General features: G+C 42.4%; 2 protein-coding genes across 2 annotated transcripts; both read right to left on the bottom strand.

Moving 5' to 3' along the window:
* Positions 1-176: 176 nt before the first annotated feature.
* On the bottom strand, positions 177-1,146 carry LOC115689048 (uncharacterized). The gene has a single exon (XM_030615016.2). The coding sequence runs from the start codon at positions 1,071-1,073 to the stop codon at positions 609-611; it is 465 nt and encodes a 154-aa protein (XP_030470876.1). The 5' UTR covers positions 1,074-1,146; the 3' UTR covers positions 177-608.
* A 923-nt stretch (positions 1,147-2,069) lies between these two features.
* Positions 2,070-10,684, bottom strand: LOC115689045 (pyrophosphate-energized membrane proton pump 3). The gene is made up of 15 exons (XM_030615011.2): positions 10,466-10,684; positions 9,472-9,695; positions 8,802-9,005; positions 8,335-8,486; positions 8,094-8,241; positions 7,883-8,015; positions 7,327-7,499; positions 6,199-6,319; positions 4,333-4,520; positions 3,693-4,130; positions 3,380-3,544; positions 3,134-3,289; positions 2,937-3,048; positions 2,624-2,843; positions 2,070-2,356 (listed from the first exon to the last, which is right to left on the bottom strand). Exons 2-15 carry the CDS (start codon positions 9,571-9,573, stop codon positions 2,257-2,259), a joined length of 2,412 nt encoding a protein of 803 aa, XP_030470871.1. The 5' UTR covers positions 9,574-9,695; positions 10,466-10,684; the 3' UTR covers positions 2,070-2,256.
* Between the last annotated feature and the right edge of the window lie 3,454 nt (positions 10,685-14,138).

The following is a 14,138-nucleotide window of genomic DNA, read 5'->3' as shown; positions in this document are numbered from 1 at the left end:
ATCAAGTGAAAAGCTCTCTCTGCAGCGTGAAAAAAAATGTGCCGTTTTCCCTCGAGGGACAAAGGAAACCGCCTAATCCGGGTCCATATTTTATTATGATTCTTATCTTTTCAGAGCAGAGCCGATTACATTGGCACGAAGCTTTAATGGTTTTCTTCCCGGAACTTGGAGCGTCATTTGAATTCAACGGGACCAATAATATCAATCAATGATGATGAAAGTCAAAGTCGGAAAACAAAGTGCCTCCTAAAGTTCTGGTCTTTAGGAGAGCGATACATCATTGGACATGGTCGTGCTCCCTTGTTATTGTACACAGAGCGATAATGAAGAGGGGACGGGTACATGGTGGCTGGCAACGATGACAAACTTGAATAGACGCAGACGCAGACGCAGACGCAGACCCGCCCCTCCTCCTCTGTTTTCACCTCAGCCTCTCTTATCTGTTCCTGCTCCAGCTACAACAGCCCCGATCTGTCGTTCCCCCGAGAAGATGAAACGAAACAAGTAAAAACCCAACAGCAAAACAAATAGTCCAGAGTTCGAATTGGATCGATACCGCAATGGCGGAAAAGCAACAGGGATCAGCCAGTCTACTCTAAAGCTCGCTTTCATTGGTGATGGTGAGGATTGGTGACAGAGCTCCAAATCTGGGAGAGGGAGCCGAGCAGGTGGGGCATGAGGCTCCCCATCCCGTTGAGGGCGGCCCCGGAGGCCACCCCGATGGCGAACGCCTCCGCGTACCCGGGCTTGGAGTCCAGCTTCATCTCCAGCAGGGCGAGCCGACCGTTCACCGCGTCCATCTTCCGGGCGAGGTCGGGCGGGGACCCCCTGTCCGCCTTGGCGGCGGGTGGGGGGGCGCCCCGGGAGGAGAGGACGCGGGAGAGCAACTTCTGGAGGTCGTCGATGGCCTGGAGGGAGGCTTGGTGGGAGTCCAGCCCCCGGGACTCGTAGTGGGAGAGTAGCTCCTGAGGGGAGGGCATCTTGGTGCTCTTCTTCAGCTTCTGAGCGGCCTTGGCCTTGGCCCTCTCCTCCTGCTCTGGGAGCGCTGCCGTCAGCTTCCCCGGCTGCTGCATCCTCCTCCTCCTCCTCCTCCTCCTTCGACAATAACCCTAACAGAGCGCGGAGCTGCAATGCGTGCAAAGCGCTCGCTGGCTTCTATAAGAAAAACAGAAAGATAAGAAGGAGAAGGAAACAGGAGCTGCTAAAAAAATGACCAGAACCTTGTAATTTCCACAATTGCGATGTCGCCGTAGTCATTGTGGGCTTTGTACGTTGGGCCCAACCCCAACGTAGCTGAAAATGGCCCAATGAATTGCACGTCTCAAGAATCGTTAATTTCCTCGCCCAAGCTATCGCTGAGTTAATTCTTTTGATTGCAAAAAATGGGCCACAAATACCAACATCAGAAGGAAAGAGATGAACAGTCGTCATCTCTTGATGATGTAACTTTTTCCGCTCACCTCACCTCACCTCATCTTTTCCTTGTAAAACGAACCTGATATTATTATTTTTGACTTCCTTCAGAAAGTCAGCTGAGGCATGGATGCTGCGGATGAATACCAATTGATTGGCGAGTGCCGGTCATACGGATATGTGACTTTAGTGCTCTGCAATTGAAATCCAATATATACATAAAAAGTTCCAAGACATGCGCCCTTGCTTCTTCTTTAGCGGTTCGGTGAAGTCTATAGATCAGCTTTCTTGCAATTTGACCAGTCCCATCTCTTTCGGTAATTTAAAGAGGGCATGCTCCTTTTATCGATTCAACACATTCGAGATTCACTCCTTGAATACTCTCGTGTTAAAGAGTTGAACTCAACATGAGAAAAATAGATGAGCAAAATTCCTAGTCTTGACTGCATTAAGAACACAACCAACACCATTCCAAAGCTCCCTAATCATCTCAATCGAGCAGTAGTATTTCATGACAGCAGAGAATTACAAAAATGCGCATCCACGCCCGACCAAGTCCCTACTGAGCTGTCACAACTCATGGCACTAAAGTAATCTTCGCTCCTAACTTAAAGCCCCCGATAGATTTTATGCTACCACCAGGTGTGTACTTAGAATGAGTAGCAACTTAAACGTCTCTTTATTCAAACAAAGATGTTAGTATGACATTCAAGTCGACACCCGGGGGATATACATAAAATCGAGAACTCCTATCTAATGCATTTGGCAAAGTATACTAGTCAGACGAAAATGGGTGCCGGCTTGAATTCGCTGTTGAAAATCCCGGTATATATGGACAAACTCTCACAGAAACACAGGAGCCATGACGAGTGTTATGGTCGCAAGCATCTTTATCAGCACATGCAGGGAAGGTCCAGCTGTGTCCTTGAAGGGGTCACCCACACTGCATCCAACAGACCCAAAACAGTAAGCGATTAGGTTATTGCTGTCATGTGCAAAGAGGGAAATGTCGCAAGGTTTTCAATCTCTGGCAGACACAATAGCAGCAAACAAGAGCACAAATGAAAGTGTCATAACAAACACATCAAGCACACATAAGAGGGCATGACCATGTATCTTTGAGCTATGCCATCAAACACGATTGCCAGTTGATTTTATAACATGCTCTCGCCCTTATTTAAGCAAAATGGCAAAGTTTTGTCAAACTCACGTATCTCCAGTGACTGCAGCTTTATGACTCTCACTCCCCTTGCCTCCAAGAGCTCCTGTCTCGATGTACTTCTTCGCATTATCCCAGGCACCACCTGCTGTATTCAGGAAGAGAGCCATAAGAATACCAGAAACCGTAGCGAACATTAGAAAGGCAGCCACAACTTTGGCCCCAAGAAGAGGATGTCCTGTGTAATGCCCCAAAATCCGGAAAACAAGACCTGCAAAGATACGTGCAAAGATTAGTGACAATGGCGGACATCTCATTGCTACGCCACATAAGCTTAGCCACAATATGAACAATTACGACCCACCAATCGCTATAGGTGAAACAATAGCCAAAGCACCGGGTTTTATCATCTCCCTCAATGATGCAGATGCTACTATGGCAACACATCGACTATAATCAGGTTTCTCCTTGTAGTCCTGAGCCAACCAAAGAAGGATTTGATCATAAAGTAACCTGATAAAAAAAAGCATCGGAGAACACACTCTGAAAATAGATACCCACCATTATACCAGGCCTCTCAATAAATTGTCTCCTCACTTCAGTAACAACCTCTTGTGCAGTTCGGCCAACAGCTGAACAGGCCCATGCGCTAAATAAAAAAATAAGCATGGAACCTAGCAACCCACCAACAAAAATTTCTGGAACTGCAATGTCAACCTGAATATCAAATAGAAGTAGCAGGGTGAGACGCTACACTCAAAAGCTATCCAAATAGGAGAGGATTTACATGATCGAGGAATCACCCACCTCTTTAAAAGGCTCACGAGCAAATGAAGACACCTCATCCATGTAAGCACTGAAGAGAAGAAAAGATGCAAGTGCAGCTGATCCAATTGCAAAACCTTTGGTTGTAGCTTTAGTGGTGTTACCCACTGCATCTAGAACGTCAGTAATTTCCCGAACGCTTTCTGGCTGCATGAAATAATACATACACGTGAGGGTCCACACCAATCAAGCTTAGGAAAGTGCTTAAAATTCTATCAAACAAGGTTTTTCCACCTTTCCCTCAAGTTCAAAAAATTTTAATGATATGGAAATTTGGAAGAAATATGGTCATTACCTGCTGACTCATCTCCACAATTCCACCAGCATTATCAGCTATTGGACCAAACATATCCATAGTGAGAATATAGGCAGCAGTGCTGAGCATGCCCATCGTCGCTACAGCTGTTCCAAAGAGACCTCCAGTTGGATTGCCAGTCTCATCGAGCAAACCAGAAGTTTGGCCCAGCCAGAAAGCTGAAATTATCGATACACTTATAACAAGGACTGGAAGAGCTGTTGATTCCAAACCCAAGCTTACTCCAGCAATTATGTTAGTTCCATGACCTGTGGAGCTAGAAAGAGCTAGCATGCGCACGGGCTCATGCTTGTAGTCTGTGTAATACTTTGTGATCCATACAAAAATATAGGCTGTCATAATGCCAACCAGCCCGCACAAAGCAAAGTTCACCCATGCAGAAGGCGCTTGTTCAGTATAAAGCATCCATCGTGTAGACTGTAGATTTCAATCCAGTAAAATCAAGTGTCAGAACCTATTCACATGACTTATACCAAAAATAGAGGCAAGGGCAAGTCATTGAATTTTAAATTTGACCAACAACAGAAATAATTACAAGAAAGCTTTTTCTGCATCCGTATCTTTCAATGGATATTGACAGTGAAGAGGAAAAAAATGAGAATAGTCAGAGAAACAATACCGCGGCAAAAGCAATAACGGCTAAAACTATAGAAACAGAGTATCCTTTCTGAAGAATTGCCATTGGATCCTCAATGGATGCCTTCAGACCAGATTCACGTGTTCCCCTGATCGAAAGTATTCCAACTGATGACACTACCAGGTCAAAGGAATGGACAACAAGAGGAAACAAGATGAAGCCGGATGGATCTGCATCAAAGCAAACTGCCAAGTTAGTCTTTCGAAATAAGCAAACAAGCGCAGTGGTTGTCACTTCAAGCTGCGATTTTCTAACATTGTCAGCATGGAGAATTGTGCAACAATTTCCATTGAGTTGATTTTCAAAAATGAAACTCTTAGAAAATTACAACCATTTCGTTTTGGCTATTAATATGGCAACAACAAAGTTGAGAGATCATTTTTATCAATGAGAGTGGACCATTACGACTTTGTTATTTTCCATGTTCCCTCAGAGAAACCACAACCGCCTCTGTAGCTTGTTCAGTGAACTCTGGATGAGATTTTTGGGACGAAATTTCCAACTTATTGTTTCATAGAGGTCCTCTATTATGTTTGGTAGGATGTAGGGTTAAAGAATTGTACTTATACGCTGTTTTCTCACAGAGTTTGGCATTTTCAACTTTAAGCTCTAAGGCCTTATTTACCCATAAGAAAGCACCTTTCCCAATTGCTAGCTCAATTTTCTCCCATTAAAAAAAAAACTTCATTAATCACTTGACCTTTAAATGTCTCGCGTTTCTGCTTTCAGTCACAAATGCCAAAGATGGAATTTTAACCAGATTCAACACTGAAGCAGCAGAAGCATTTGTCCCCAATCAAACCAGATACTGTGCATTAACCAGTAGTTCAATCTAGGGGTGAGCGGTTCCCGGTCCGGTCCGGTCCGGTCCCACCCAAGAACCGGGAACCGGTTCCCATTTTCTAGGACCGAGGACTGGACCGGCTAGTCCTAGGACTGTGGACCGGACCGGACCATCGGTCCGGTCCGGTTCCAATGGAACCGATCATGTACTTTTAAATTAGGCTTTCTATTTTAAATAAATAAATGTATTTATTTTTCTATTTTAAATAAATAAATGTATTTATTTTTCTATTTTCAAATGGAACCAATCACGTTCCAATGGAACCAATTCCATTTTCCAATGGAACCAATCCTTAAAAAAATTGGTAAAGGCAAGAGGGAATAGATTAGGCTTTCTTTTTTTCTCCAAAAAATTTAAAAAGTAAATATATATATTTATCGGTCCAGTCCGGTCCGGTCCGGTTCCCACCCTAGAACCGGGAACCGGACCGCCCAGAAACCGGTTCCACTTTTAGGAACCGGGAACCGGACCGATACTCTCGAGAACCGGACCAAACCGGCCGGTCCGGTCCGGTCCCGGTTCGGGCGGTCCATCATGCTCACCCCTAGTTCAATCATTGAACTAACTGTCAGCGTGATCAGATTAGCAAACTTCCAATTCAACTTCACTCATTTGAACTTACACATTGGCAAAGTAAACTTTGCTTCAATATAACTTCCAAACTAAAACTATCGAGACACAACTAACTTTAGTTTGGAGAATAAATAAATAAAAATCGTAGTCACATACAGTTGAAAAGAGAAAATAGAAATTATGTTCTACGTGACAGGTCTCTCTCTTCTATATATTGCAACAGTAGTTGGGTTGCACGCCTTTAAATTCATACTAGAATAGGCTTAATTATCATGCCGATGGAACCACTCGATTCAAACATGTGTAACTTTAAATTCAATGTAAGTGTATCACCAGAAAGTATATATACCAAGATATGTGTCATTTCTTCGTCTATCTTACGTTTGTGCTAAAAGACTAGATTATTTCTCTGTTGAGGCAGGAACACTTGCCTTCAATTTTACAACGTTGGGCCATTGTTCCTCCAAGTATCATAGCACTAATGATTTCAGCTGCAATACTCTCAAAAAGATCAGCACCTCGAGCTGCACAATCACCCACGTTATCTCCTACCTACAATGACAAAATTAAGTCTGCTCCTTAGAAGATTATTTGCTTCGCAGGAAAAGTTCGTACCCATAAAGCCAATATAGCCAAAGAATTTGGCAAACAGACAAATTTAGCTGCTGAATGGTTAGAAGCCAGCTTTAGAATTCTTATCTCAACACATACCAATGGAAGACAAAAAATGTACAAAAGAAAGGGTGACGCGGACAGAAGGCATCTATCTGAGCCACAAGGTCTAGGACTGTGGAGGAGAAAGGCTTGCTTCTCAATGCTGCACACAGACTAATATATTTACATATCTAAGTAACACAAGGATGCCAAATCAACAGCATAAAGTTGCCCAACTGAGGATGCCAAATCAAACAGTATGAAGTTGCCCAACTAAGGATGCCTAATCAACAGCATAAAGCAACACAACCCCAACGACACTCACTTTATGAGCAACCAACAATTCAAGTCCTTTTTCAGATAGTTGCTCAACTAAGGATGCCAAATCAGATTTATTGAATTGAAACATTCCATCACCGCAAACGTTGTGAATTGTTCATTTCTGGTGAATTACTTATCATGCACCTCCTTTCTTTGTGGATTCTCAATTTATATACGATGGATATTTTTTAAAACCCGAGCTTAAAGCCATGAACTTCTTCCCCAATATTACCAAATGCCACAACTGAACAAAACTGCATCTCACCAAACAACCATCTCCTAAAAATGAAAACTCAGTCAACAAATCAAAAAAAGACAGACCATCGTCCTATCTTCAAAAGAAAAAGCCATATGTACGATCCTATTCTCCATGAGATGTGTAAAGAGAATGGAAATTGGGAGTGCAAGTAAAATAACATCATGAAACTATCTCACCAACTCACCAACAATATAAATGGTCCTAACCTCCAGAGACAAAAATGTAGAATGCATATAAGAAAAACTTGCAAAGCGACAGTAATCCAGGCAATACCAAGAAGCAAATAGTCATGGGTCTTAGAAAGCACAAGCGAACAAACAATTACCAAATCAGCAATAACAGCAGGATTCCGTGGATCATCTTCCGGTATTCCCTGCTCTACTTTGCCTACGAGGTCAGCACCAACATCAGCTGCTTTTGTATATATTCCACCACCCAGCTGAGCAAACAGGGCCACAAATGATGCTCCAAATCCATATCCCACCAATAAAAGGGGCACTGCAATAAAAACATAGAAGTGATGTCATAGACTTTATAACATCATTGCCCCCTTAAGGGCACCGATCCCCCCTCCCCCCCCTCCCCTGACACACACCCTCTCTCTCTCGGGACAGCAAACAAAAATTGATGCCGTCTATTGCATGTGCTAGAAAACCCTCCTGGCATTCACGGCCTGATGTAATGAGACACAGATCTTAGGAATGAATCTCACTCTGCGCTGAACAACAAGAAGAATGCTCCATGCATAGAATAGTCCTTAATTTACGAAAGAATCATGGAGCTAAACCATAGATGATCGACTAAAACTAATCCCAGAGCATAAGCTTTTTGACTTTAAGGCACCATATCTGTAGAAAATTCAAGGAGTAGTTGAGACATACATTCAGTAACCTTCATGGAACCTGGAGAGTCCACGCCCAGCCAAACATAAAATGCAGCGTAAAGGATAGCTATTCCAAGAACAGCCATGCCAACCACCACCAGTGCAGAGAAGCCGCCCGCACGAACAGCTATCTGTACATAATTCTCATTAATAGTCACACAATCCATTATTTTTCCAACAAATAATCAACACAAAAGAAGATGGAAAACCTGCAATGCCTCTCTTGCCGATCGCCTTGCAGCACTGGAGACTCGAACATTTGCACGAACAGACACCCACATACCAATGTAGCCCGCTATACCTGAACATAGAGCCCCCAGAAGAAATGCAGCAACAGTGATATAAGCAGATGTTGACCTGTACCAACAAGCCCAATGAATATGCTTGTCAATAGATGGATAAAAAAGAAGAGGAAGAGACTGCACTCAACCAGTTAACAGTGGAAATCACCTCCCCAGACCAGAAGCTTCTTGTTGTGGTGTAGTAGTGCGAAACAGATAAATGCTGAGGATGACTAAAGCTAGTAACAGTGCCATCTTGGAGATAGTCCCATACTGGGTCCTAAAAAAACCTTCAGCGCCATCACGGATAGCATCTGATATCTAAACAAGTAATATCATAAGTTCAGAATGGTCAGACAAAAAATTGAGTTAATGGAAGATGAATTTGATACGACTCCGCCAGCATACGTATTCCACTAGGATACGATGGGAGATTATAAAAATGAGTTTGATATGCTCTACGGCTGATGATGCAGGATACAATTGAGAGAAGTGCAAAAGGATAAGCAAGTTGTTAGTGAAGAAATCATCTCCAATATTTGTTACTAACAAACTTAAGCCCAGAAGAAAGAACATAAAATACAAGGAAATAAGAAGGAAAACAAATAGATGAGGTAATTGCCAAAAACAATGTACCTGAACCATCTCGGGGGGGCCCTCATCCTTTGAAAGTACCCACTTTGTGAGATATATTGACAAAAGGAAACTCATAATGCAAATAGAGAAGACGAACACTATGACTGGAGAAGTCTTTGCACCAATGTAAAAGACCCCTCCGAATACCAGAAGCAGCAAGATAAGAAGAACCCGAACGTTGATTCCCATCAACATGCGGATAATCTGAAGAATAGAATGGGGTCAATATATACCTGAGATTGAACTTAAATCATAAAAAGCAAACAAAGATGATAGCTCAACATTCAACATACTGTTTATTATTCATCAAGCAAGCGCATAATAGTTTGCATAATTGAGTCAACCAATAAAAGAGGGTCTACATGAAACGCTACACATATCCTTAAACTATGATGAGCATGAGTCAATGCTGAAACGAGAAATTGGGTAAAGTGGTATGGTTAAGTAAACATAATATCAGAAAGCCTTCCTAGAAAATGCATCAAAATGCTGCTTTATTGGAATCATTATCAAGTCAATTGCGGGTGGAGGATACACCTAGGGAAATAAAAGGAAAAGATGTGACAAACTAACAGCATACACGGGGCTAAATGATCACCGGGCCAGTAAAACCAAAGAAAATTAACACTTTGATGAAAAACTTGCAGAAAAGAAGACAGTATATCCTTACCGGTGGGGTGTGAGGCTTAGTGCGCATGCTTGGAAACGTCCTGGGCTTGTCCTGGTAGGACCTCAAAGCCCCACTCTCCATGTCATCATCCATGGCCATCATTTGGGAGGAGTTTACTCTCCGTGCAACAGGAAAAGGGTTGTACTCACCAACTTGGGGCGAGTCACCCCCTAAACCTGGCCGCTGAATTTTGGTAGTCGTGCTTCAGCCACCAGGAGTAGAATCTGCAAGCCCAAATCTTAGATGAGTTTTCAAGTTTAAAAAAAAAGAGAGTAAAGTAAAGCTCTGCTCTCCTTCTAGTCGAGCGACTTCTTCCCTTGTCCTATACCAAGAAATCCAAATAAAGGCGAAACTACTTTAGACCCGGTTCTTTCCAGCCAAGAACAATGCCTGAAGAATCGGCATCGATAATTCATCAATACCAATGTCTATGTGTACACTAGTATCCAGTATCGCATACAAAAGGAAACTAACAATCAACATAAGGAAAAGCAAACTAGCACGATGGCCAGCACAACAACCGCAAGACAGCTACAGGATCAATAGCGAGAGGTTTCTAACCCCAAATCCACAGTCGCCACCAAAATCATCGAAATCTAGTCGTCAAATTCTTCGAGGCCGTCCCGACCAACACAGTCACATAACATAAAACAGGAAATGAGACGAGTTAAAGCCCCCCCTCCTCGGAGTTTAGCAGACGAGCAGACGAGCGGTACAGTCCGGGGGCATTGAAGGAGGGAGGGGGGGAAGCAGAAACAGGGACACGAAACCCTAAGATCTGATAAAAGTCCAAACGCCACCAACCGAACCACATGACCAGCCAAAGCAAACCACCACAACAGCAAGCAGCTCCGAGGCAAGATCTAAGACAGTGGCGAGCAGGAAGGTCAGGACAGAATAGCAGATCGAGAGGAGGAACCCGCATTCTCGAGCCACGGATACAACAAGAAAGGAAGGGAAGGGAAGGGAAGGGAAGGGGATTCCCGAAGGTCACCTGGTCAGCTGGCTATCGAACGAGCGACGGTGGGGGAGAACAACGCGCAACCGCCGTGGATCACAGCTGAGACGCCACTTCTCTCTCTCTCTCTCTCTGTGTGCAAATGAAGTCGTCGACGACGGACGTGCGCGATCGGAAGCGGAATCGGAATCGGAGTCAACTCAGCGAACGGAAACTACTACAACTCCTCCTCCTCCCTCCTCCTGCTTGCTTCTTCTTCTTCTTCGTCTGCGTCCTCTTCTTCAGTTTCTGATTTCTCTTCCTTCTTTCCTTTTCTTTTTTCTTTTTCTTTTTTATTTTATTTTATTTTTCAATTTTTTTGCTTTGCTTTTGGATGCGTTTCTATCCATACTGAAATGCTTAAAAGTCTGTACGCGATGCGCTCTTCGGCATATTCGCTTCTCAGACAAGACAGGTCACGACCTCCAATGGCGTCGCGCCACGTGATTAATCAATTGCAAAGCCCCGATCGGGTTGGTTGCCACGTCATCTTTTCTTGCCCCTCTCCCCCCCCCCCCCACCTTCTTCTTTCTCTCTTTTTTTTTTTTCCGGTTGAAAAAACATGTGATTCGCTTGTTCCGGATAATCCTGTAGTTGTAAAAAATTAAAATAAACGACAAATTCTACGGTTATAAAGCGTGTCCGTAAGCGTTAGAAGAAGCAAATTTTAGTGAATTTGGAAAGAATCATCTTCTTTTTGGAAAAATACGCGGATACATTCATGCTCGGACCATGTAAATTAGTCGATATTTACGTCGAAGTTATTGTGGTCCAAGTATGTATGTGCACCGGGATGGATGTAAAATCACACGAGTCGATAATACTATTGTCTTGTGATAATTTTTAGAATAAGTATGGAGGATTGCGCAATTGCTTTGGGGGGGCGGTACCATTGTTTCGACTTGAAATATTTTTAATGGCTTCGAACGTGGGTTGATGGTAATCAGGCGCAGTTGAGAGTTGACCGAAGATGAGTTATAGGGTTGGCACGAAGGAAATGGGGATGGGCTAGTGCCATTGAAATAATTGCAACAGATTTTGGAGCCATAGACAAGGGAGACCTTTGCCCATTGAAGTTTAAGCCACATCCCAATCAACTTCAAACAAATCCAGCAACAAATCCCTCTCCATACCTGGTGAAGCTGCAATACCATGGTCCAGGCTTAGGACACCGGTACGACCATGCGCTCTTGAGCTTTTCCACTCTTAAAAACGAACTCCCCCCATCGTAAAACATCAAGAAGCGGTCAACTCCCCATGACCCCTATTAGAAAGACGAGAGTTTGGCTGCAAGGAATCACAAAAATGTCAGCTTGAATCTGCACCCAAGCCTCTGATTAAGCTAGTAGGAGGCCAAAATCAGCGCGCATCCCCGTGTGACATCAGCTGTTTAGGGATGCCAATCATCGTGCTACAAAAAGGTACATCTTCCGTCACCGATGACATGCTTAATGAAAGGCCTGGCCGCGGCATCATTTCTAAGCTTCAAAATCTTTCTTCAAATGAATGAGGAGATTTTTTGGGGAGAATGAGGAGTTGGCGGAGATTGGCAAAGTCGAAAAACACTTGCCTTTTAGCCTATCGGCAACCAACCAAGCAACCAAAAATGGATCCCGCTTGTGCAAGGATCCACCATATCCGTCTCATAACACGTGCGCAATTGCGTTTTACCTTCAGCATAAGAGCCAAAGATTGTATGCTCAATCAACTTAAATGACCCTTTGAGGAGTACAAAATACATTTCAGCATTATTTGACAATGCCCCGTATAACACAACTGCTCATTTCATTTCACTTCATACTAAGCTTAAAAAGAAGAAAATCTCTAACCTACATTTAGAAGGAAAGTATGTGCACACATAGGTAGGTATACATACATGTGTTCCGAGTATTGGGCTGGGTAGCCCATGCATGATGAACTGATCTAAGCAAATCCACAGGAAGCTAACGGCAGCCTTGATTTCAATTGAGTTGAAACACACCACATGGCTCGCCTTTGAAGCAGTAATTGGGCCGTAAGCGCCAGTTCAAGCCCACTGGCAAATCCCCTTCTTCCGCAAAAACATTTCATCAAATTATTTTGGGAAAAAGCAATAAAAAAAAAAACCCTAAAACTATGTCCATGTGATGCATTTACTCAGAATTTTTTTTGTGACATAAAAAATCTTAAACTTGTATATATATGATTTTTTTAGTCAAAACGACGTCATTTTTAGTTCCTTTAAGTCACGTGGACGCCATGATATTATTTGCTTTCTAGCGTCCATGTAGGTGAATTTTTAACGGTTTCATTGACCGAACTTTAACGGAGGGTAAATGTGCCACATAACTACAAGTTTGTAATTTTTGGTGTCACAGAAAAAAAAATTTAGGGTAAATGTGTCACAGTGGGTATAGTTTAGGATTTTTAGTGGCTTTTATCTAATTATTTTAGTTAAAATTTTTTATTTCAGCTTCTAAGAAAGTACATCAAGTGAACGACCAATTGATTATTAAAAATTATGCCAGTGAATATACATATAAATTCCGACCAAAAAGAAAACATGCATATAAATGCTAGTGCTTGTCAGACCCATCTCGAAGTCCATGGGTCCTCATATGCTTATTTGAAGTGTGCAATAGTTTAATGGCCCAAATGAAAGGAGTCTTAATAGTCCACTGCCCACGTGACGCTAACCAAGTTGCGGATTGGATTGCAAAAGCTCATCGAAGAGGAAGTCTACCTCGTAATTGGCTATTTAAGTCCCCCAACCTTTGTGGGATTTGTTACGTTTTGAATCTAGCTTTCCTTGTCTTTCTGGACCGAAGCATTGAATGGGTATAGTTAAAATTTCGACCAAAGAAAAAAAATATACATATAAATGCATCCTTGGAAGCTCAGTAACAGTAAGCATACGTAAGCTCAATGTGATGGAACAGAGGACATGAGTGATGCATCAGATTAGGTACACTCTTGTTTGCATGATGCTTGTTTTCTGTCAGTTGTTTTTTCTCCAGATGAAGAATTAGGTTCACAAAGAAACAAGTTGTCACCCTTCTCTCAGTATATATATACACACACAACGCGGTAATCCTCGTTCCGAAACTCTATTAATTTTTTCACCAAGTTTTTTATTTCTATTTTCCTATACTTGTTTCTCAAGTGAAAGCAATCCCGCCCCTCCATTAACGCAGCTAGCTAAGGTGCTTCTCTTGTTTGAGGTGAATCCTCTCATTAATTGAAACCGACCCTTGAAAGTGGTCATCATTCAGTCAGTTGAGAATAATGATGCGGAATAGAGAAATTTGAAATAAAAAATATATTAGCTTATTTATGGGCTTTATTAAATAACTATTCTAAAATAATATCTCAATTAAGGGAGATATACGTGCGGTACACGTGTAATTTAAGTACAATCTGGAGAGATACGGATAATCATCAAAATTATCAAAATTTCTCTAACAATGATAATTATCCTAGAGAAAGCCCTAATTATCTCTAACATAGTCATCGCATTTAGGTTGACGAGGTTTTTACATGTGTTGTAAGGACGATTCGGGATAATTGCCAAATAAAAGACTGACCATATCAATAACCATCTGAAAAGATTCCGACATAATCTGCAACAAACTTTGAGCATTTTGATGAGCTGATTCATTCACAGGACACCTAGAGGATTGCCAATGTAAAA

Source organism: Syzygium oleosum, unplaced genomic scaffold (assembly GCF_021117445.2).
Source record: "Syzygium oleosum isolate NSW1041296 unplaced genomic scaffold, Sole_v2.1 Sole_v2.20, whole genome shotgun sequence".
Taxonomy (NCBI): domain Eukaryota; kingdom Viridiplantae; phylum Streptophyta; class Magnoliopsida; order Myrtales; family Myrtaceae; genus Syzygium; species Syzygium oleosum.
This window is presented reverse-complemented; position numbering and strand designations above follow the sequence as displayed.